This window comes from Nomascus leucogenys, chromosome 15 (assembly GCF_006542625.1).
Source record: "Nomascus leucogenys isolate Asia chromosome 15, Asia_NLE_v1, whole genome shotgun sequence".
NCBI lineage: Eukaryota > Metazoa > Chordata > Mammalia > Primates > Hylobatidae > Nomascus > Nomascus leucogenys.
In genome coordinates this window covers 15,555,169-15,580,930 of record NC_044395.1, presented here as the reverse complement: position 1 = coordinate 15,580,930, position 25,762 = coordinate 15,555,169, and the positions used below count along the sequence as shown (strand labels likewise).

Genomic DNA, 25,762 nt, shown 5'->3' with positions numbered 1-25,762 from the left:
TTTAAAGAGACAGATCTTGCCATCTCGCCCAGCTGGTCTCAAACTCCGAGGTTCAAGCCATCCTCCTGTCTCAGCCTTTCAAAGTGCTGGGATTACAGGCATGAGCCACCACACCTGGCCTTTTTAAAATTTTTGGTTTTTATTTTATTTTACTTTATTTTATTTTGTTTTATATTTTATTTTGCGTTATGTTATTTTATGTTATTTTAAGACAGAGTCTCGCTCTGTCACCCACGCTGGAGTGCAGTGGCCTGATCTCCGCTCACTGCAAACTCCATCTCCCAGGTTCAAGCAATTCTCCTGTCTCAGCCTCCCCAGTGGTTGGGATTACAGGCGTGTGCCACCACGCCCAGCTACTTCTTGTATTTTTAGTAGAGATGGGCTTTCACCATGTTGGCCATGCTGGTCTCGAACTCCTGACCTCAAGTGATCTGTCTGCCTTGGCCTTCCAAGGTGCTGGGATTACAGGCGTGAGCCACCGCACCCGGCCTAAAATTTTTTTTTTTTTTTTTTTGAGACGGAGTCTCACTCTGTCGCCCAGGCTGGAGTGCAGTGGCACGATCTCAGCTCACTGCAAGCTCCACCTCCCAGGTTCACGCCATTCTCCTGCCTTAGCCTCCCAAGTAGCTGGGACTACGGGCGCCCGGCCACCATGCCTGGCTAAATTTTTTTATTATTATTTGTTTATTTCATTATTTATTTATTTTGAGACAGAGTCTCTCTCTGTCGCCAGGCTGGAGTGCAGTGGCGTGATCTCAGCTCACTGCAACCTCTGCCTCTCAGGTTCAAGTGATTCTCCGGCCTCAGCCTCCTGAGTAGCTGGGATTACAGGCACATGCCACCACACTCAGCTAATTTTTGTATTTTTAGTAGAGACGGGGTTTCAACATGTTGGCCAGGCTGGTCTCGATCTCCTGACCTCGTGATCTGCCCGCTGCAGTCTCCTAAAGTGCTGGGATTACAGGTGTGAGCCACCGTGCCTGGCAATTTTTTTTTGAGACTTCATCTCTTAAAAGATGAAGAAAAAAAAAAGAGTAGACCTACCTGTATATTCTTTGAGGTCTGCGTTAGTGTTCCATAGTTGAAGACTTAAGAGTTAGTGCAGTGCTGATTTCCCTGGTCATGATGATTCATTTTCAAAAGATCTTGAGAAAAACATTTAGTATACAAATGAACTTTAAGAGGTTACATGCTAAAGAAGGACAAATAACACTTGTGGAAGGCACATGGTACTAGTTTAAAAATACTAATCCGTGAAATGTTTTGGAAACATTTTGTGGTACATTGTGAAGGCTAATACATTGTCATGAACATTTATTGATTGCATATGATATAGGTTTTAGTTTAGTTTTTTGTTGTTGAAGGGATGTGCAGTTGACCCTAGAACAGCTAGGAGGTTAGGGGCACAGACCACCCCACGTCCCATCCACCTCCGTCCCTATCCCCCTCATTACCTCCAGCCACTGCCCCCCATTGAAAGTCACACATAACTTTTGACTCCCTGCCAAAAGTTAACCAGTAATAGCCTATTGTTGACCAGAAGCCTTACTGATAACATAAAACAGCTTATTAACACGTTATTTTGTACATACATGTATTGTATCCTGTGTTCTTACAATACAGTAAGCCAGATTAAAGAAAACATTATTTTTTGTATTGTTTGTTTGTTTGAGATGGCGTCTCGCTCTGTCGCCAGGCTAGAGTGCAGTGGCATGACCTTGGCTCACTGCAACCTCTTCGCCTCCCGGGTTCAAGCAATTCTCCTGCCTCAGCCTCCCAAGTAGCTGGGACTACAGAAGAAAACATTGAAAAAATCATAAGGAAGATAAAATATTTACGATTCATTAAGTGGAAGTGGATCTTCATAAAGGTCTTCATCCTCTTTGTCTTCATGTTGAGTAGGAGGAGGAGGGGTTGGCTGCTGTCTCGGGTGGCAGAGACGGAATAGATGGAGGAGGTGGAGCGGGAGGCAAGGGGGCAGGCACACTTGGTATAACTTTTATTGAAAAAAAACTTCATATAAGCAGACCCACGCTTTCAAACCCATGTTGTGGAAGGGTCAACTGTATACCTTTTTTTCGGAGATATTAGGCAAGTACTCTGTTTTATCCTAAACTCTTTGGATGTGTGTGTGTGTGTGTGTGTGTGTGTGTGCGCGCATGTATGTATGTATGTATGTATTTATTTATTTGAGACAGAGTCTTGCTCTGTTACTCAGGCTGGAGTACAGTGGCGTGATCTCTGCTCACTACAACCTCCACCTCCTGGGTTCATGCAATTCTCCTGTCTCAGCCTCCCCAGTAGCTGGGACTACAGGTGCATGCCACCACGCCTGGCTAATTTTTGTATTTTTAGTAGAAACGAGGTTTCACCATGTTGGTCAGGCTGATCTCCAACTCCTGACGTCAGGTGATCCACCCGCCTTGGCCTCCCAAAGTGCTGGGATTACAGGTGTGAGCTACTGTGCCTGGCCTTATGTTTTGTTTTTGTTTTGAGACAGGGTCTCATTCTGTCCTACAGGCTGGAGTGCGGTGTTGCAATCTTGCTTCACTGCAGCCTCAGCCTCCTAGGCTCAATTGATCTTTTCACCTCAGCATCCCAAGTAGTTGGGACTACAGGCATGTGCACCAAATCCAGTTAATTTTTTGTATTTTTTGTAGAGATGGGGTTTTGCTATGTTGTCCAGGCTAGTCTTGAACTCCTAGGCTCAAGCGATCTGCCCACCTCAGCCTCAGCCTCAGCCTCCCAAAGTTCTGGGATTACAGATGTAAGACACCGTATCCAGCCGATATAAATATTTTCTTTCTTTTTTTTTTTTTTTTTGAGACAGAGTTTCGTTCTTGTTGCCCATGCTAGAGTGCAAAGGTGCTACCTCAGCTCACTGCAACCTCCGCCTCCAGGGTTCAACCGATTATTCTGCCTCAGTCTCCCGAGTAGCTAGGATTACTGGCATGTGCCACCATGCCTGGCTAATTTTTTGTGTTTTTAGTAGAGATGGGGTTTCAGCATGTCGGCCAGGCTGGTCTCGAACTCCTGACTTCATGTAATCCACCTGCCTCGGCCTCCCAAAGTGCTGGGATTACAGGCGTGAGCCACCGCATCTGGCCTAAATATTTTCACTGGGAGCTGTACTTGGTACTTGGTTTGAACCTTTGAAGGGGTGGATTCTGTAGCTTTTGCAGATTGTTGGTCACCCAATTCTTGTGTTGCCTGCTGCCTTTTCTCTATTTCTTGGTTACCAGAGACCATGCAGGACTGGGAAAGTAGTTGTGTTACGGGCCTAAATGATAGGACTGATGCTACCAGATTCTGGGAATCATCAAAGGGTGATATGAGGTCCACCATTCTGTCTTTAGTAGGTAATTCTTGCCTCCCCTGCATATAAGCCAGTCAGATGGTGTGGAAATGAGGGGAGCTAACATTTATTGAATGCGATTTTTTGGAAACTGTGCAGTCCTTTTATGCAAATTTTATTATGAGGCATTATCTTTAATTTTGTGGTTAGAAGAACTAAAGCTCAGAGGTTAAGAAATTTACTCAACTTAAATGACTGAAACAGGACTTTTTTTTTGAGATGGAGTCTGTGGCATGTCTCGGCTCACTGCAACCTCCTCCTTCTGGGTTCAAGCAATTCTTCTGCCTCAGCCTCCTGAGTAGCTGGGACTACAGGTGTGTGCCACCATGCCTGGCTAATTTTCACATTTTTAGTAGAGACGGGGTTTCACCATGTTGGCCAGGCTGGTCTTGAATTCCTGACCTCAAGTGATCTGCCTGCCTCAGCCTCCCAAAGTGCTGGGATTACAGGCATGAGCCACCACGCCCTGCCTGAAGCAAGACATTTTGATATGGCTATTTGATTCAGTCTGGTCAAAATACTAAAACATTATTTAGTCCTTTAAAAATTTAATTGAAAACTTAAAAACTTATAGTTTAGGCTTTAGCATAATGTCTCTTTGGTAACTTCCTTACCTGTTCCACAAATCTCCCTCATTACCTTCTCCACCTTGTTCACTATGCTTTAATCTCACTGATCTTTCTATTCTTCAGACAGATCTCAACCTCTTCCCACTTTAAGACCATTGAAGTACAATGGTTTGATGGTACAATTGTTTGATTTGGGATTTTTTGACTTTATGATGGTGCAAAAGTGATAGCTATTCAGTGGAAACTGTGCTTTGAGTATCCATATAAGCATTCTGTTTTTCACTTTTAGTATAGTATTCTATAAATTACACGAGTTATTCAGTATTTTAAAATAAAGTAGGCTTTGTGTTAGATGATTTTGCCCAACTCTAGGCTACTGTGTTATGAGCATGTTTAAGGTAGGCTAGGCTAAGCTATGTTTGGTAGGCTAAGTATATTAAATATACTATTGACATGATATCTTCAACTTAGGATAGGTTTATTAGAATGTAACTCCCTTGTAATAGACTTGAAATAGACTCCTTGTCTATTTCTAAAAAATTAAAATTCAGCCTGGGCAACATTGCAAAACCCCATCTCTACAAAAACATATTTAAAAAATTAGGTAGGCATGGTGGTGGGCACCTGTGGTCCCAGTCACTCAGGAGGCTGAGGTGGGAGATCTGCTTGAGGTGGAAGTTGTGGTCAGCCAAGATCACACCACCATATTCTAGCCTGGGTGACAGAATGAGACTGTATATCAAAAAAGAATATATTAAAAAATATATATTTTAAAAGAACAGGACAACTCCTAGAATAGGGAAAAAAAAAGAGTGAGCACAGGTTCAGACAGAGACCAATTTGTACATATGGAGGCTGTAAGTTAAAGGTTGTACCAGTTTTTATTTTTCTCAACGTATTCATTCAACAAATATGCGTCAGGCACCGGGACAAAGAAGTAAAAAGACAAGGTATCTGAATGTGAGAGGAATCAAGCAATAAAACAATAAAAATGAAGTCAACAAGAAAATTATAAGGTTTGCAGGGCGTGGTGGCTCACGCCTGTAATCCCAGCACTTTGGGAGGCTGAGGCGGGTGGATCACCTGAGGTCAGGAGTTTGAGACCAGCCTGGCCAACATGGCGAAACCCTGTCTCTACTAAAAATTCAAAAATTAGCCGGGCATGGTGGGGCATGCCTGTAACCCCAGCTACTTGGGAGGCTGAGCCAAGAGAATCACTTGAACCTGGGAAGCAGAGGTTGCAGTGAGCTGAGATCGCGCCATTGCACTCCAGCCTGGGTGACAAGAGCAAAACTCCATCTCAAAAAAAAAAAAGGAAATAGGGACAAGGTCTTGCCATGTGGGCCAGACTGGAGTGCAGTGGCTGTTCACAGGCATGATCATAGTACACTGCAGCCTCAGACTCTTGGACTCACTCAAGCAATCCTTCTGCTTCAGCCTCTGGAGTAGCTGAGACTTAAACCCATACCACCACCACCACCACTCGTAGCTAATTCCTTCTCTCTCTCTTTTTTTTTTTTTTTTTTTTTTTTTTTTTTTTTTGGAGACGTGGTTTTGCTCTTGTCCCCCAGGCTGGAGTGCAGTGGTGTGGTCTTGGCTCACTGCAACCTTTGCTTCCTGAGTTCAAGTGATTCTCCTGCCTCAGCCTCCCGAGTAGCCGGGATTACAGGTGCCTGCCACCATGCCTGGCTAATTTTTTTGTATTTTCTAGTAGAGACAGGGTTTCACCTTGTTGGCCAGTTGTCACTTATCTCCTTTTCTCTTCTGGATCTTTCTTAATATATAAAGCATGTTTAGTTTTCAGTTTTTGCTGGATCTTAATCTCTCTAGTTACAGTGTCAGTCTTCCTCACTTCCTTCCACAGACTAACATAGGAAACAACAATTTTAATATTTTTATTGTAAAATGTAGTCTGTTTATAAATACCTGACTTACTTTTGGAATGTAGCACTTGTAAACTGGGAACTGTCTGTATTTGTTTTATTAATATGAGTTATTAAATCTGTTGTACTTAGAATATAGTTATCTTCTGAGGTGGAGTCTTTTTTCCCTGGCCATGTTCTTCCCTTTTGACTTGAACACTTGATAAGAATGAAGAGCTTTCTAAAATGCTGTGAAAATATTCATGAACCAAATGTTTTTGTTGATTCAGCTTGTCTTTGTTTGCTAGGCTTATATGTGGGGCTAGCTGGATGTGGTGGCATGAGCCTTTAATCCCAGCTATTCGGGCAGCTAGGCAGGAGGGTTGCTTGAATCCAGGAGTTCGAGGTTGTGGTGAGCTATGATTGAGCTCCAGCCTGAGTGACAGAGTGAGTCTTTTTCTAAAAAAAAAAAAAAAAAAAAAAACTTAAGAAAACAAGAGTTCAAGAAATGTTGTATTGAGAATGACGTATTTAGTCTTACAATTTTCATATTATCATTTGAAGTTTTTTTTTTTTTTTTTTTTTTGAGACAGAATCTTGCTGTTGCCCAGGCTGGAGTGCTGTGGCATGATCTTGGCTCACTGCAATTTCCATCTCCTGGGTTCAAGTGATTCTCCTGCCTCAGCCTCCCGAGTAGCTGGAATTACAGGCGTGTGCCACCATGTCTGGCTAATTTTTGAGGAATTCTTGATCATTAGTCATTAAACGGGAATTTATCCTAAGGAAATAATCTGATGTATAGAAGAATGAAATACCCAAACATGTTCATCACTGTGATGTTGCTGTAGTAAAGACTTGAAAACAAAATAAATGTTAAAACAAAGTTGGGGGGAGATGGTTAAGATATGTTATTGTCTATCCATAGACTAGAATTATTTAAATATCTCAAAGTTTATAATGAGCTTTCGGTGACACAAGAAAATAGGTATTTTTAAATGCGAAATAAAAACGAGAATGTCAGGCTTATGCTTCCATTAATGTTAGCTTAGGTTGTTTTGAACCAAATATACTGCTAATAGCTAGAAAAGCTAGAAGACATAGATAGAATTGTTATCAAGACAGTGAGAAATTATGCCAAATTTGGGAAGTTGAGGAGAGCTGTGAGAAATTTATTTTCATGTAATGTGTAAGGGATCTAGTTTTATTTTTTCCCATATGGATAACAAAATTTTCAGTAGTTTATTTCTTGTATTCTTGATTTGTAATGTCACCGCTGATACTGAATTTCCTTATGTGCATGTGTGAGTCTGTTTCTGGACTTTCTGTTCCACTAGATTGTCTTTTCCAGACACAGAAAAGTCCATGTAAATAGAAAGCACAAACAAGTTGTTAGGCATAAATCCAAATTTATTTGTATGACAAACACAAAATGGACTAAACTTAGCAGTTAGAAAACAATGATTGTTACATTGGATTTTTAAATTCTGTCTATATGATCTTTAAAAGAAACACTTAAAACATAACTCAGAAAAGTTGAAAGTGAAAGATGGGACAAAGAATTACCAGGCAAATTCTGAGAGTCCAAATGTAGGACTCTCAGCTCCATGCTTTACTGGGTCCAAGGCCTCTCTGTTCCTGTTCCTCAAGCGGTTGTTAAAACTCAAACCCCAGGTTGGGTGCAGTGGCTCATGCCTGTAATCCCAGCACTTCGGAAGGCCAAGGCTGGCGGATCACCTAAGATCAGGCATTCGAGACCAGCCTGGCCAACATGGCGAAATCCCATCTACTAAAAATACTAAAATTAGCTGGGTGTGATGGCGGGTGCCTGTAATCCCAGCTACTTGGGAGGCTGAGACAGGAGAATTGCTTGAACCTGGGAGGCGGCAGCTGCAGTGAGCTGAGATTGCACCATTGCACTCCAGCCTGGGCAAAAAGAGCAAAACTCCATCTCAAAAACAAAAAAACAAACAAAGGGCTGGGCGCAATGGCTCACGCCTGTAATCCCAGCACTTTGGGAGGCTGAGGCCAGTGGATCATGAGGTCAGGAGTTCGAGACCAGGCTGACCAAAATGGAGAAACCCTGTCTCTACTAAAAATACAAAATTAGCCGGGCATGGTAGTGCATGCCTATAATCCCAGCTACTCAGGAGGCTGAGGCAGGAGAACCGCTTGAACCCGGGAGGCGGGGTTGCGGTGAGCCAAGATCACACCATTGCACTCCAGCGTGGTCAACAAGAGTGAAACTGCCTCAAAAAACAAACAAACAAAGCTCAAGACCCTAGATTACAGAGATTTACCTCCCAGGACAGTCATGTCCTTTATTTCTGTCCCTGGGAATTTTCTTTGGTCTATTATAGGGGTCAGGCTGGACACAGTGGCTCATGGCTATAATCCCAGCGTTTTGGGAGGCTGAGGCAGGTGGCATCGTTTGAGCTCAGGAGTTTGGGACTAGCCTGGGCAACATGTCTCTACAAAAAAAAAAAAAAACAATTAGCTGGGTGTGGTTACGCATGGCTGTAGTCCCAGCTACCCAGGAGGCTGAAGTGGGAGGATCACCTGAGTCTGGGGGTTTGAGGCTGCACTGAGCCGTGGTTGCTCCACTCCACTCCAACCGTGAGACCCTGTCTCAAAATAAATAAATAAATAAATAAATAAAAATATTGTGGGGATCAGCAGTATATTTAAAAGTAATTTGCCATATTTCATCTAGCATGTTTTAGGCATTTATGTGGATGTTTTCCCCTAGTTGTTTGTTCTGTATGTTATCTGTACCATTAGTCTCTCAAAGGGATTTAGAAACACATTCTTCTGGGGGACCACTAAAAATTTTAAAATGATTGCCTGGGGCAATGGGGTTATGGATCTGCTTCTTATATTCTCATGTATTTTTCATATTTTGCAAAAGAGCACATATTTCATAACTTTCTTAAAAAAGGGAGCTGTCCTTAAAATTCTCCAAGTAATAGCCCTTCTTTTTCATTTGTTGCAGGTGGTGCGGTTGTGTCAGAACCCAAAGCTGGCGCTAAAGAATAGCCCACCTTATATCTTAGACCTGCTACCAGATACCTACCAGCATCTCCGTACTATCTTGTCAAGATATGAGGGGAAGATGGAGACACTTGGAGAAAATGAGTATTTTAGGGTGTTTATGGAGAATTTGATGAAGAAAACTAAGCAAACCATAAGCCTCTTCAAGGAGGGAAAAGAAAGAATGTATGAGGAGAATTCTCAGCCTAGGTAATGGAGAAATACTACACAAATAATAATGCAGGTCTGTGACTGCCTGAATGGGTAACACATAGAAGTAGTTGAGTTGGTTTCAATTTTATGTTAGTAGGAATGGAAATTTGGCATTTGATTTAAAGGTATAGTTTATATAAAAGGTTGCCATGAATGACATTGTACTATCCCTAACTCTGAATGATTCGCTTAGCTCTGAAAAATCATTTACTGATAGTAATGAAAATGATTTGGAGGCAGTAGGTCCTTTGGAGAACCTGAAGATCATGAAAGTTTGTGGGTAGGTGGGAGTTTGGAAGAAAGAAGATTGGGGTTAAGTGGAGTTTGGGAGTAAATAAGAGGCAGATCTTGCCAAAAGCTGTAGTATATTAGGTAAATTTACGTGTGGGATGATAGGGGGAAAAGCCACTAGTTTAACTTTTTAAAACACGAAGCAAAGTGAAATGACATTTTCTTTATAGGTAAAAGTAACTTTTCAGATAAAATAGGTAGAGGTGAATGCAGTTAATTCAATAAATATTTGAAGGATCACTATTATTCTTTTGTATTAATTTTATTATTATCATTATTTTTTTGAGACAGAGTCTGGCTCTGTCGCCCAGGCTGGAGTGCAGTGGTGTGATCTTGGCCTCCAGGTTCAAGCGATTCTCCTGTCTCAGCTTCCTGACTAGCTGGGATTATAGATGTGCACCACCATGCCAGGCTAATTTTTGTGTTTTTAGTAGAGATGGAGTTTCACCATGTTGGCCAGGCTGGTCTAGAACTCCTGACTTCAGGTGATCTGCCCGCTTTGGCCTCACAAGGTGCTGGGATTACAGATGTGAGCCATCGCACCTGGCCCTCTTTTGTATTAATTACATACCAGAAACTGTAGGCTATCCTGCATGTTGTTAGCTTAGCTGTCGTAAATTACATACTGGGAGAGAAATAAGTTAACTGTATGTGTAGATGTAATTGTGTTTTATTTTGTTCAATTGGAACTAAATATTAACTCATCTAGAATGAGTAATAATTCCACTAGAATTTTTTAGTGAGTAAATTATTCTCGAGTAGTGACTTGAATTAGAAGGAACAGTATTTCTGAAGTCATCTGGTTACCATAAATGACTCTAGCAGTAACATACTAAATGGTATCCTTGTTGTCTACCTTTCCTTTAGGCCTGTTGGCCTAGATTCTGGCAACCCTAGCTCTCAATTAAAATTTTATGCACATGATTATCCATATTACCATTATTGCAACAAATTACTCAGGTGTAGTCTGAGTAATGGACTCAAAATGTCCATCTTTTCTTTCTTTCTTTTATTTATTTATTTATTTTTTTGTTTGAGACGGCGTCTTGCTTTTGCCACCCAGGCTGGAGTGCAGTGGCGTGATCTTGGCTCACTGCAACCTCCGCCTCTTGGGTTCAAGTGATTCTCCTGTCTCAGCCTCCTTAGTAGCTGGGATTACAAGCATGCACCACTGTGCCCGGCTAATTTTTGTATTTTTAGTAGAGATGGAGTTTTGCCATATTGGCAAGCTGGTGTCAAACTCCTGACCTCAGGGGATCTACCCGCCTCCGCCTCCCAAAGTGTTGGGATTACAGTTGAGAGCCACTTCAGCTGGCCTGTCCATCTTTTCTTAAAAAGATTCTGGTGAGTGAATTCAATCCGTAAGAGCCTTTGTAACTTCTAGTTTATCTGGAAGTGAACTTTATTCCTTTTAAATATTCAAATTTTGTAACTTTTGTTAAAACCTCGACTGTATGGACTTTTTAGCTAACTAGTCATTTTATATTGTATTGCTGAGTTTCTAAAAGATAATTTTAATTCATGAGGTACCAAAACTTAAAAATTTGATTTACCAGGTACTGTGAACTAGGTTCTGGTTCTAGGAGGTGAAAAGGAAAGTTAAGCATTCAAATTTGAGGTAATATGACAAATGCAATAATAGAGATATGTACAAAATGCTACTGGGAGCCGGGCACAGTGACATGTACCTGTAATTCTAGCTACTCAGAAGACTGAGGTGGGAGGATTACTTCAGCACAAGAAATTGAGACCAGCCTGGGCAACAACAGCGAGACCTCTTCTTAAAATAAATGAAACAGGGCCGGGCGCGGTGGCTCACGCTTGTAATCCCAGCACTTTGGGAGGCCGAGGCGGGTGGATCACGAGGTCAGGAGATCGAGACCATCCTGGCTAACATGGTGAAACCCCGTCTCTACTAAAAACACAAAAAATTAGCCGGGCGTGGTGGCGGGCGCCTGTAGTCCCAGCTACTCGGGAGGCTGAGGCAGGAGAATGGCGTGAACCCGGGAGGCGGAGCTTGCAGTGAGCCGAGATCATGCCACTGCACTCCAGCCTGGGTGACAGAGCGAGACTCCGTCTCAAAAAAAAAAAAAAAAAAATGAAACATTTAAAAAGTGCTGTGCGAATACAGTTTTGTCCAGTGGCATCAGAGAAGGTGGCATAGAGGACTTGTAATTTGAATTAGAGTTTGAAGGATAAATAGGAATTTTCTAGGCAGAGAAGTCAAGAAAAGTCTTTTAACACAGTGGCATGAAAATGGAGGCTCTGGTATGTTTAAAATAAAGAGAAGTTTGGTTTGGTTAGAATTGCGGGAGATAGATATGCTGGAAATACAGGTTGAAGTCAGATTGTAAAGGGCTGTTTTTTGACCTCTAGACTTTCTCCTATAGATGATAGGCTGTCATAGAACAGGTTTATTTTAAAGAGCATTTCTTTTTTCTATTTTTTTTTTTTTGAGATGGAGTCTCACTCTGTTGCCCAGGCTGGAGTGCAATGGCACAATATTGGCTCACTGCAAACTCTGCCTCCGGCACTCAAACAATTCTCTTGCCTCAGCCTCCTGAGTACCTGGGATTACAGGTGTGTGCGTCATGCTGGGCTTATTTTTTTGTATTTTTAGAAGTGACAGGGTTTCACCATATTGGCTTGGCTGGTCTCAAACTCCTGGCCTCAAGTGATCTGCCCGCCTTGGCCTCTATTTTGTATGTATTCTCACAATAAAGTGTGCTAGAGAAAAGAAAATGTTACTAAAATCGTAAGGAAGATAAAACATATTTATTATTCAGTAAGTGGAAATGGATCCTCATAAAGGTCTTCATCCTCATTGTCTTCATGTTGAATAGGCTGAGGAGGAGGAGTAGTAAGAGGAGGGGTTGGCTGCTGTCTTGGTACTGAAAATTCCAGTACTGGTGTTTCTGTGGTAGAGGCAGAATAGGTGGAGGAGGTGGAAGGGGAGGCAGGAGAGGCAGGCACACTTGGTGTGACTTGTATTGAAAAAAAAAGTCTGTGTGTAGGTGGATCCACATAGTTAAACCCATGTTGTTAAGGCTCAACTATATCTAATTTGCCATTACCAAATGACTTCAGTTATGTGTTGACAAGTTCTTTTGCCTCTTTTTAAACTTCACTGTCGGTGTGCCTGCCTGTATCAATTTTATTCCCCCTAACATGAGGCTTTTAATATTTTATGGACTTTGAACCCAGATTTGTACAAATTATATGTAAAAGGAGAGTAAACAGATTTCAAGTGAGAATCAAGGAGTTCATTTTTTCAATCAACTTTCTCAGATTGAAAGGGTTTTTGTAAATAGGGAAAAATATATAGGCTTTTTGCGTATGATCTTTGTGGTCTTTTTGATTACTTAGAGGTTTTTTTTTCCTATTCAGTTTTTAAATTGAGATATAATTCACATACCATAAAATTCACCCTTTTAAAGTATACAATTTAGTGGTTTTTAGTGTATTCACAAAGTCAGGCAACCATCACCCCTCTGTAATTCCAGAACATTTTCACCCCACACAGGAAACCCCGCTCCCATTAGCAGTCACTCTTTGTTCCTCTCTCTGGATTTCCCCCGGCCCTTGGTAATCGCTAATACCTGCTTTCTGTCTGTGTGGATTTGCCTGCTCTGGACATTTCGTGTAAGTGGAATCACATAACGGTGGCCTTCTGTGGTTTTTTTGTGTGTCTTCTTTTGCTTAGAATGTTTTTACAATTCACCCATATTGTAGCATGTATCAGTACCTCATTCCTTTTTATGGCTAAATCATATTTCAATGTATGGATATACCATATTTTGTTTATGATATTTTTGTCATTTCTACTTTTTGGCTATTACTGAATAATGTTGCTATGAGTATTTATGTGCCAGTTTTTGTATGGCTATAGCCATATAAACATATATACATATGTGTTTTCACTTCTTTTGAGTGTATATATATACACATAGGAGTGGAATTGCTGAGTCATATGGTAATTCTGTGTTCAACTTTTTGAGTAACCTCCAAACTATTTTCACAGTAGCTGTACCATTTTTCGTTCCCCTAGCGATGTACGTGGGTTCTGATTTTTTGCTAACACTTGCTATTGACTTTTTTTATTATAGCCATTCTACTAGGGGTAAAGTGGTGTCTTGAGGTTTTGAAATGCATGTGAATACTTTTTCGTGTGCGTATTGGATGTTTGTATATAGTTGTCCCCCCTTTATCCTCAGTTTAACCTTCCTTGGATTCAGTTACTTCCAGTCAACCATGGTCTGAAAATATTAAATGGAAAATTCTAGAAATAATTCAAAAATTTTGAATTGCATGCCCTTCAGAGTAGTGTGATGTAATCTCACAACGTTCTACTCTATCCCAGCCGAGATGCAAAGCATCCCTTTGTACAGCATCTCCATGCTGTATACGCTAGCACCTGTTAGTCACCTAGTAGCTATCTTAGTTATCAGATTGAGAAAACATAATATACACAGGGTTCAGTACTATCTGTGGTTTCAGGCATCTGCACATCTTGGAATGCAAAGGGGGACTATTATATCTTCTTTGGAGAAACACCTATTCAAATCCTTTGCCCATTTTAAAGTTGCATTATTTGTCTTTTCATTGTTGAGTTGTAAGATTTCCCTTCATATTCTGGATGCTAGACCAGATACATGATTTGCAAAACTTTACTCCCATTCTGTGGGTCATCTTTTCACTTTCTTAATAGTATTCCTTGAAGCACAGAAGTTTTAAATTATGGTGAAGACCAGTATTATTTGGTTTTTGTACTTTTAAGACATTATTGCCTAATTCAAGGTCATGAGGCCTGTTTTTTCCTATTTTATAGTTTTACCTCTTGTATTTAGGTCTTTGATCCATTTCTGAGTTAATTTTTGTATATGGTATGAGGTAGAGGTCCAACTTTATTCTCTTGCTTGTGGATATCCCTTTGTCTCAGCACCATCTGTTGAAAAGACTGTCCTTTTTAATTGCATGGACTTGTTGCCCTTTTAGGAAGGAAGTAAGTTGACCATAAGTGTAAGGGTTTATTTCTGGACTCTCAATTTCATTTCATTAATCTACATGTCTATCTTAATGCTAGTACCACGCCATCTTGATTACTGTAGCTTTGTACTAAAGCTTTGGAATCAAGAAGTGTGAGTTCCTCAGCTTTGTTTTCAAGATTGTTTTGGCTGCTTTTCTGGGTCCATTGTATTTCTTTTTTTTTTGACATGAAGTCTCACTCTGTCACCCAGGCTGGAATGCAGTGGCGCCATCTTGGCTCACTGCAACCTCTTCTTGCCAGGTTCAAGCGAGTCTCCTGCCTCAGCCTCCTGAGTAGCTGGGATTACAGGTGCACACCAACAATCCCAGCTAATTTTTGCAATTTTACTAGAGACGGGGTTTCACCATGTTGGCCGGGCTGGTCTTGAACTCCTGACCTCAAGTGATCTGCCCACCGCAGCCTCCCAAAATGCTGGCAGGTGTGAGCCACTGTGCCCAGCCGCCCTTGAATTTCTGCATGAATTTAGAGTCGGCCTGTCAATTTGATCCCAAATACAATTTTTTTTTTTTTTAGTAGCTAGAGTCTTACTCCGTCACCCAGGCTGGAGTACAGTGGCATGACCTTGGCTCTGCCTCCCGGGTTCAAGCGATTCTCCTGCCTCAGCCTCCTGAGTAGCTGGGATTACAGACGTGCACCACAACCCCTGGCTAATTTTTCTATTTTTAGTAGAGATGGGGCTTTACCATGTTGGCCAGGCTGGTCTTGAACTCCTGGCCTCATGTGACCCACCCGCCTCGGCCTCCCAAAGTGCTGGGATTGCAGGAGTGAGCCACTGTGCCTGACCCCTAAATACAATGTTTTCGTATCAAAAAGAGCAGCAGGGGCTGGGCGTGGTGGTTCACTCCTGTAATGCCAGCACTTTGGGAGGCCAAGGTGGGTGGATCACCTGAGGTCAGGAGTTTGAGACCAGCCTGGCCAATGTGGTGAAATCCCATCTCTACTAAAAATACAAAAAATTAGCCAGGTGTGCTGGTGGGTGCGGGTACCTCTAATTTCAGCTACTCTGGAGGCTGAGGCAGGAGAATCTCTTGAACCCAGGAGGTGGAGGATGCAGTGAGCCAAGATGGAGCCACTGCACTCCAGGCTGGGCAACAGAGCAAGAGTTCATCTCAAATAAACAAGAGCAGCAGGAATTTTGGTAGATACTGTATTTTTTTTTTTTTTTTTTTTTTTTTTTTTTTTTTTGAGACGGAGTCTCGCTCTGTCGCCCAGGCTGGAGTGCAGTGGCGCGATCTCGGCTCACTGCAAGCTCCGCCTCCCGGGTTCACGCCATTCTCCTGCCTCAGCCTCTCCGAGTAGCTGGGACTACAGGCGCCCGCCACCACGCCCGGCTAATTTTTTTTGTATTTTTAGTAGAGACGGGGTTTCACCATGGTCTCGATCTCCTGACCTCGTGATCTGCCCGCCTCGGCCTCCCAAAGTGCTGGGATTACAAGCGTGAGCCACCGCGCCTGGCCTAGATATTGTATTAGATCTGCCTATCATTTTGGGGACTACTGCCATCTTAACAATACTGTTTTCCACTACATGAATACTGGATATATTTCCACTTATATTTTTATTCATTTTTATTGTTGTTGTTTTAGACAGAGTCTCACTCTGTTGTTGCCCAGGCTGGAGTACAGAGGCTTAATCTCAGCTCACTGCAACCTCCATCTCCCAAGCTCAGGTGATCCTCCCACCTCAGCCTCCCTAGTAGCTGGGACCACAGGTGCGCACCATCATGCCTGGCTAATTTTTGTATTTTTTTGTAGACGTGAGGTTTCGTCGTGTTGCCCATGCTGGTCTCAAACTCCTGGGCTCAAGCAATCTGCCCATCTCTGCGTCACAAAGTGCTGGGATTACAGGCATGAGCCACCTTGCCTGGCCTTACTTATATCTTCTTTAATGTATTTCAGTAATGTTTTGTAGTTTTCAGTGTTCAAGTTTTTTTGCCTTCTTAGTTAAGTTTATTCCTATTTTGTTCGTTTTGATGCTATTGTAAATGGAATTGTTAATTTTAGGTTCATGTGTGGAAGCATAGTTGACTTCTGTATATTGATCTGGTACTCCACAACTTTGCAGAACTTACTTATTGGCTCTAGTAGCTTTTTAGTAGGTTCCTTAGGCTTTCCTAGATCCCAGTCATGTCACATGCAATTAGAGGTAGTTTTACTTCTTCCTTTTCTTTCTGAATGCATTTTATCTCTTTTTCTTGCCTAATTATTCTTGGCTATGTTGAATAGGAATATCAGGAGTGGCCATCTTTGTCTTTTTGGTATTGAGGAGGAAAATGTTCAACCTTTCACCATTGAGTATATTAGCCGTGAGATTTTTGTAAAGGCTTTTCATCAGGTTAAAGAAGTTTCCTTACATGTCTTGTTTTTCAATTTTTTTTTTTTTTGCTTGTTTTTTGTTTTATCGTAAACAGATGTGAGAGACCTTTTATGTTTCATTCATGGTTTTTCTTTTTTTGATAGGTGAGTTGTGGACAGCTGAGTGCTAGTTAAATATAGTACATAGAATCTCGAAAACTAGTTTGAATAAGCCAAAGTAGAAACTTGTTGACTCATAAAATTCTAGAAAAAATGAGTATCTTACATTGCACTAAAGAGGCTGGGCATGGTGGCTCACGCCTGTAATGCCAGCACTTTGGGAGGCCGAGGTGGGCGGATCACTTGAGGTAAGGAGTTGGAGACCAGCCTGGCCAACATAGTGAAACCCCATATCTACTAAAAAATGCAAAACAATTAGCTGGACATGGTGGCATATACCTGTAATCCCAGCTGCTTGGGAGGCTAAGGCACGAGAATCGCTTGAACTCGGGAGGTGGAGGTTTGCAGTGAGCAGAGATCACGCCCCTGCACTCCAGCCTGGGTGACAGGGCGAGACTGTTTCCAATAAAATTAAAAAAAAAAAGAAAGAAAAAGAAAAATGCACTAAAGGCAAGAATGCAGGTAAGCCTCAGGAACAACTGAAACCAGGATTGAAATGTTGCCGGGACTCTGTCTGTTCTCTTTGATTCTTCTGGTGTTACTTCCATACTCAGTGCAGATTAATGCGTAAATTGCAGAAAAGTTTGGTCTCTGTTACACCCAAGTTTTGTATCTTAAGAGTTTCTGCTGTAGCAGAAGATCTGACTCTTAGTTGCAGTTTTCACTTTGGCTTGGTATAGAGCATTTAATTGTCCCTGGACCAATCTCTGGAAGGAGAAGTTAAGTACTGGGATTAGTACAGCAGAGGCCAGTTGCAGACCTCTGGACTAATCGACTGTGGCTTGGGAGACATATGTGTTCCTTCATAGCCATGTGCATGGGGGAGTTTGTTCCTAGTTTTTTGTGTGTTGAGGAGCCAGTCTCTTAAATATTCTCTATAAGAGTATACATAATTGGCTGGGCGCAGTGGCTCATGCCTGTAATGCCAGCACTTGGGGAGCCTGAGGCGGGTGGATCACCTGAGGTCAGGAGTTCAAGACCAGCCTGGCCAACATCGTGAAACCCCGTCTCTACTAAAAATACAAAAATTAGCCGGGTGTGGTAGCGGGCACCTGTAATCCCAACTACTCGGGAGGCTGAGGCAGGAGAATCACTTGAACCTGGGAGGTGGAGGTTGCAGTGAGCTGAGATTGTGCCACTGCACTCTAGCCTGGGCGACAGAGTTAGACTCCATCTCAAAAAAAAAAAAAAAGAATGTACATAATTCTATCTATTATTGTATAGTATTGTTGCTTCATGATTTTATTTTAGTTATTATTAGCTGATTTAAGTTCTCCAAAGATAAATTTGCCCTCATTTTTGTTAGACTTTATAAAAAATGAATTAAGTAAAACCATAAGCCTCTGTTTCGCCTTTGATCTTTCTGGGTTTTGCACCTGTTTTCATTTGTGTACAGGAAGTTACAAGAGAAGCTGAATGGGATTATACAGTGCAGTTAATTTAAAAAACTCGATTGTATTCATTGTGCAAGTAGGATTAAGCTTTTCTATTGTAATTCTGCCTTCTTAGAGGTAGGAAAAGGAAAAAAATTAGTATTGAGTATTTTGTCTATGGTAGGCACTGCTCCTGAATAGTACATAGTCCCTTCTTTTCATGAAGCTTATAAGCTTATTTCTTTTTCCATTAGTTTCCAAAGCATAACCTCCATATTATCATCCAGTGGAACGGTATTTAACAAACTAGACAAAAGTGTTTGTGCAGCTATAATCTTTTCCTAGCACCCTGAAAATAGGTTTCAATAAGTGTGCCAAATTCTTCTGGTAGGTAACGGCAGCTTAGATCTTTGTGTTCAGGAATTTGGACTTGGTGGGAAGAGATTTTCGCTTAGGTTAAAAATGTCCTTGCATTTAGGAAAGGGACAGCAATATGGGTCCTGAAAAAGATTTTCAGTCCACGAGAGAGACAATGATGGCTTGGACCAAAGTGGTGGGTGTAGAGATGGAAAGAAGTGGGCAGAATTTGATGTATTTTAAAGCTAACATACCAGGACTTGCTAATGGATTGGATAGATTCCTAGTTTGAGCAACTGGATAGATAGTGCAATGGGAAGCCACTGAACTTTTAAACAGGTGAAGGATGTGATCCACTTGTATTTTACAGTGATAGTATTGGCTGCTGTCTGGAAAATAGGTAAGGTCTTGTGGCAATGATGGAAATAGATGGATAGGTTACTAGGTTATTACTCTAGGCCAGGTTAGATTGATTAGACTAGGGAGGAGGAATTTAAAATGAAGAGAAATGGGCAAATAAGAAATAGATTGGGGCTAGGCATGGTGTAATTCCTGTAATCCCAGTGATTTGGGAGACTAAGACAGGAGGATCACTTGAGGCCAAGAGTTTAAGACCAGCCTGAAGCTGGGCGTGGTGGCTCACAATTGTAATCCCAGCACTTTGGGAGGCCAAGGCGGTGGATCACCTGAGGTCAGGAGTTTGAGACCAGCGTGAACATGGTGAAACCTCCTCTCTTCTAAAAATACAAAATCAGCCGGGCGTGGTGGCGGGTACCTGTAATCCAAGCTACTCAGGAGGTTGAGGCAGAATTGTTTGAACCCAGGAGGCGGAGGTTGCAGAGAGCCAAGATTGTGCCACTGCACTCCAGCCTGAGTGACAGAGTGAGACTCCATCTCAAAAAAAAAAAAACAAAAAAAAACAAAAACCCAGCATGGCACCATAGAGAGACCCTGTCTCTACAAAAAATTTAAAAAAGAAAAATTGGCCGTGTGCAGTGGCTCATGCCTGTAATCCCAGCACTTTGGGAGGCCGAGGTGGGCGGATCACCTGAGGTTGGGAGTTCGAGACCAGCCTGACTAACATGGTGAAACCTCATCTCTACTAAAAATACAAAATTAGCCGGGCGTGGTGGTGCGTGCCTGTAATCCCAGCTTCTCGGGGGGCTGAGGCAGGAGAATCGCTTGAACCCGGGAGGCGGAGGTTGCGGTGAGCCGAGATCGTGCCATTGCACTCCAGCCTGGGCAACAAGAGCAAAACTCCATCTCAAAAAAAAAAAAAAAAAATAAAATAAATAAAAAATAAAAATTAGCTGGGTGTGGTGGCATGCATAACTGAAGTCCCAGCTACTCAGGAGGCAGCTGAGGTGGGGAGGATCGCTTGAGCCGCTGCACTATAGCCTTGGTGACTGAGTAAGGCCCTGACTCTTTCAAAAAAGAAAAAAAAAAAAAAACCAGTTTGCTAGGCATAAAATAATTGTTTCTTTTGGCTTGCAAAAGTGGCAAAAATGGCAAATCTACTTTTTTTTTTACTTTTTTAAAAAAAATTTTTCTCGCAAATCTATTTATAATGAGTATTCTAAAAGAGGATGCAGGGTCATGAGTATTGCCTACCAGGTGGCATTAGGGGTGAAATTGGTTTAACCTTTCTGGGGTGGTGGTTATATCAAAAGATTTAGAATTTTCAGCCAGGCGTGGTGGCTCATGCCTGTAATCCCAGCACTTCAGGAGGCTGAGGCAGGCAGATTACCTGAAGTCAGGAGTTTGAGAACAGTCTGGCCAATGTAGTGAAACCTCGTCTCTACTAAAAATACAAAAATTAGCTGTGTGTGGCGGTGCACGCCTGTAATCCCAGCTACTTGGGAAGCTGAGGCAGCAGAATTGCTTGAATCCAGGAGGTGGAAGTTGCAGTGAGCCAAGATCATGCCACTGCACTCCAGCCTGGACGACAGAGCGAGACTCAATCTCAAAAAGTAAGATTTAGAATTTTGCTTAATAAGTTCACTGGTAGGATATTTATTTATTTATTTATTTTTAAAGAGAGATTGGTCTCACTATGTTTTCCAGGCTGGTCTCAAGTGATATGCCCACTTCACCCTCCCAAAGTGCTGGGATTATAGGCATGAGCCACTGAGCCCAGCCTCCTGTTAGGAATTTATCAAAAAGAATTGATCAAGGATGTGAGACACCGTCTCAAAAAAAAAATTTTTTTTTTTGCTGATGAAGAGTAGTGATATGACAAACAGTATATTAAATAGGCTATAGAATTGTATGTATAATAATATTCCATTTTTGTAGAAAGTATTTTAAAATATGAAAACAACACCTAGAAAGAATGATACCAAAATAACAACGGTAAGTATTACAATTAGAGGTGGTTTAAATTTTCTACAATGAATATGCAATTGATCCAAAAAACTTTTTTTTTTTTTGGTAGGCAGGGTCTCTTGTCACCCAGGCAGGAATGCAGAGATGTGATCACAGCTCATTGCAGCCTCAGCCTCCCAGGTTCGAGCAATTCTCTTGCCTTAGCCTCCTGAGTAGCTGTGACTACAGGCATGTACCACCATGCCTGGCTCGTTTTTAAATTTTTTGTGGACATAGGGTCTCACTGTGTTGCCCAGGCTGGTCTCAAACTCCTGTGTTTAAGTGATCCTTTTGCCTTGGCCTCCCAAAGTGTTGGGATTACAGGTATGAGCCACTACTCCTGACCTCAGATTCTTTTTAAAAGAAGAAAAAAATGTGATAACTTCTTAGGTAACAGCATGGATTCACAAGAACAGTTCTGAAAATTTTCCCTTTTATTGTAGTAATATGATCACTAGATTATGGTGAAGCTCAGTGAACCTAGCTAGAGAGATTGCAAAGTTCCTAGCTAGAAAGACTGGAAAACTGGGTTAGAATGAACAAGGTGAAGTTTAATAAGGTGAAAAGTCACACTTAGTTCTCAGCGTCATCCTGTACAAGGTAATAGTGCTTGTAGAGCAGTAGATCATAAATTACTATGGTTTGTTTAATTATGAAAACCTGATAATCAGATCATCTGTTTTCTTAGAAATTCTAATGTAGTGGTAGGTTATATTAGTGCTTCAAGCGTGGTTTGCTTTTTATTTTTAATTAAAAAAATTATTTTTTTTGAGATAAGGTCTCACTCTGCTGTGCAGGCTGGAGTGCAGTGGCACAATCTTGGCACTGCAGCCTCAACCTCCAGGGCTCATGTGATTCTCCTACCTCAGCCTCCTGAGTAGCTGGAACAGGTGCATGCTACCACGCCCGGCTAATTTTTTTTTTTTTTTTTTTGAGATGGAGTCTCACTCTGTCGCCCAGGCTGGAGTGCAGTGGCGCGATCTCGGCTCACTGCAAGCTCCGCCTCCCGGATTCATGCCATTCTCCTGCCTCAACCTCTTCCAAGTAGCTGAATTTTTGTATTTTTTGTAGAGATGGGATTTTGCCATATTGCCTAGGCTGGTCTTGAACACCTGAGTTCAAGCAATCCACCCCACCTTACCTTACCATAGTGCTGGGATTATAGGTGTGAGCCAGCATGCTTGGCCTATTTATTTTTGTGAGACAGGGTCTTGCTTTGTCACACAAGACTGGAGTCCAGTGGCAATCACAGCTTACTACAGCCTCTTCCAGGATCATCAATTTACCTGCTTCAGCCTCCTAAGTAGCTGGGACTACAGGCACACGCCACCATGCCTGGGTAGTTTTTTAATCTTTTGTAGAGATGGGGTCCCACTTTGTTGCCCAGGCTGGTCTCGAATGCCTGGCCTCAAGCGATTCTCCCGCCTTGGACTCCGAAAGTGCTGGGATTACAGGTGTGAGCCACCTTGCCTGACCAGTTTTTTTTTTTTTTTTAAACCAGATATCTACCTGCTTGTCTAGAGCTTTTTTTATTAATGCAGTTTTTCTCTCAGCCTTTTGGTTTGAGGACCCCTTTACCTTCTAAAAAATTTTTGAGGACCTCGAAGAGCTTTTGTATATATGGGTCATATCGATCAACATTTACCATATTTGATACTAAAACCGAGAGATTTAAAAATATTTAGGTTTTTAACCTTTAAACATTTAACAATAATAAGCCTATTACATTTTAACATAAAAAGTTTTAATGGGCCAGGTGCAGTGGCTCATGCCTGTAATCCCAGCACTTTGGGAGGCCAAGGCGGGTGGATCACTTGAGGTCAGGAGTTTGAGAGCAGCCTGGCCAACATGGTGAAACCCCATCTCTACTAAAAATACAAAAATTACCCGGGCATGGTGGTGGGTACCTGTAATCCCAGCTACTCGGGAGGCTAAGGCAGGAGAATCACTTGAACCTGGGAGGTGAAGGTTGCAGTGAGCTGAGATCGTGCCATTGTGCTCCAGCCTGGGTGCCAAGAGCAAAGCTCCATCTCAAAAAACAAACAAAAAAGAAATAGAGACAAGGTTTTGCTCAACCTTCTTTGTAACTGGGACTATAGGCCTGTATCACCATGCCTGGCTAATTTTTAAATTTTTTTGTAGAGATGGGATCTTACTATGTTGCCCAGGCTGGAATTTCTGTTGTTATAAATTAACAAGTCTTTGGTATTTTGTTAATAGCAGCCCAAACAAACTAAGATAGACGCATTCGTTTACATTTTTTGCAAATCTTTTTTTTTTTTTTTTTTTTTTTTGAGATGGAGTCTCTCTTTGTCACCAGGCTGGAGTGCAGGGGCACGATCTCAGCTCACTGCAACCTCCGCCTCCAGGGTTCAAGCAATTCTTCTGCCTCAGCCTCCCGAGTAGCTGGGACCACAGGCGTGCACCACCATGCCCAGCTAATTTTTGTACTTGTAGTAGAGACAGGGTTTCACCATGTTGGCCAGGATAGTCTTGATCTCTTGACCTCGTGATCCGCCTGCCTTGGCCTCCCAAAGTGCTGGGATTACAGGTGTGAACCACTGCGCCCGGCCTTACAAATCTTTTTAATACATAGTTTAAGAGAATACAGCTGGAGTTTCATATCTGCTGCATTCAGTGTGTTACAGTATGATATTTTGGTTGAAGTTTATGAAGAAAATTAAGCTACCCACAAATATGTAGTTGGAAAGGGGGAGGGGTATTCATACTTTGCCAAAACTGGACAAGTGTTAGTTTCTCTTTTTTCTTTCTTTTTTTTTTGAGTTGGAGTCTCGCTCTGTTGCCCAGGCTGGAGTGCAATGGCACAATCTCAGCTCACTGCAACCTCCGCCTCCCGGGTTCAAGCGATTCTCCTGCCTCAGCCTCCCGAGTAGCTGGGACTACAGACATGTGCCACCATACCTGGCTAATTTTTGTATTTTTAGTAGAGATGGGGTTTCACCATGTTGGCCAGGCTGATCTTGAACTCCTGACCTCAAGTGATCCGCCCGCCTCGGCCTCCCAAAGTGTTGGGATTACAGGTGTGAGCCAATGCACCCAGGCGAGTATTAGTTTCTTAAAAGATTAGTTGCAGTGTGCAACTGCTTCAATTAACATTTGGTACTTTAAGATTCATGCTGTCTTGTAATTGGAATGATTATTTTACTTGTGCATGATTTCGTAACATACATTGGTCACTTGGAAAATATTGATTCACTAGGTTATAGAGATTTTTCCATATATTGATATATCATATCATATCAAAGCATTAAATTCATTAATTAAATCTCATTGGAAAAGTTTGGTATTGGGAAGCTGTTGCTTATAGTTGTGGATAGAAGTTTGAAAAATGAAATTTTGCTTAAAAGCTTGAGTTTCGTTATTGACAATGAAAACTGCCAGTTTATCATCAGGTGACAGGGCACTTCATTTTGGAGAAACACTCTGCCAATTATGCAAGTCTGAATAGCCATAGTTAGTCTATTTGTCATTCTTTCAAATAAAAATGATATTCCATACCGTACATGAAAACACAGCTAATACTTGATGGTGAAAGACTGAAAGCTTTCCTTTTAAGATCATGAGGCAGACAAGATAGCCTACTTTTGCCACATCTCATCAACGTGGTACTAGAAGTTCTAGCCAGAGCAATTAGGCAAGAGAAAGGAAAGAAGCCTAATTGCTCTGGCTGCAACTTCTAAGAAAATATAGGAAAAAGAGCCATTTCCATTTGCATGTGACATAATTCTGTATGTAGAAAATTTTAAAGAATCCATTAAGAAAACACTAAAGCCAATAAATGAGTTCTGCAAAGTTGCAGGACACAAGATCAATATACAGAACTCAATTGCCGGGTGTGGTGGCTCACGCCTGTAATCCCAGCACTTTGGGAGGCCGAGGCGGATGGATCACTTGAGGTCAGGAGTTCAAGACTAGCCTGGCCAACATGGTGAAACCCTGTCTCTACTAAAAATACAAAAATTAGCTGGATGTGGTGACAGGGGCCTGTAATCCCAGCTATTCGGGAGGCTAAGGCAGGAGAATTGCTTGAAACCTGACAGGCAGGGGTTGCAGTGAGTCGAGATCATGCCACTGCACTTGAACTTGGGTGACAGAGCAAGGGTCTGTCTCAAAAAAAAATTATAGTTTTATACATAAGGAATGAACAATCCAAAAATAAAATTAAGAAAATTCCATTTGCAGTAGTATCAAAAATAATAAAATACTTAGGAATAAAATTAAGGAGGCAAAAGACTTGTACACTGGAAACTACAAAACGTTGCTGAAAGAAACTAAAGAAGACCTAAATAAATGGAGAGACATTCTGTTCATGGATTATAACTTAGAATTGTTAAGGTTGCAGTATTCCCCAAGTTGATACACAATCATTGCAATACCTATCAAAATTCCAGTAGCACTTTTTTCAGAAGTTGACTAGTGGATTCTAAAAGTCATAAAAAATCTCAAGGGACCTCAAATAGCCAAAACAATCTTGAACAAGAATAAGGTTGGAAGACTTGTACTTCTGATTTCAAAGCTTTACTGCAAAGCTACAATAATCAAAACATTGTGGTACTGGTATAAGGATAGACATACAGACCAGTAGACCAGAATTGAGAGCCCGGAAATAAACCCTCATACATATGGTCAATCGATACTTTCTTGACAAGGTTCTCAATGGAGAAAGGACAGTCTTTTCAACAAATGGTGCTGGGAAAACTAAATTATCATATTCAAAAGAATGAAGTTGGACCCTTTCCTTATGTTGCATATAAAAATCCTGCAGAAGGATGGGCCAAAAAAACAAAAACAAACAACCCTCAAAATGTA

The 25,762-nt window shown here is 41.6% G+C and overlaps 1 protein-coding gene across 1 annotated transcript in view; it reads left to right on the top strand.

Moving 5' to 3' along the window:
• CBL (Cbl proto-oncogene) overlaps nucleotides 1-25,762 on the top strand; it is a 104,184-nt gene that overhangs the window by 17,520 nt on the left and 60,902 nt on the right. Inside the window, exon 2 of the mRNA XM_030828834.1 lies at nucleotides 8,776-9,023. Within this exon, the coding sequence (XP_030684694.1) occupies nucleotides 8,776-9,023 (248 nt within the window). The remainder of the gene's footprint in view (nucleotides 1-8,775; nucleotides 9,024-25,762) is intronic.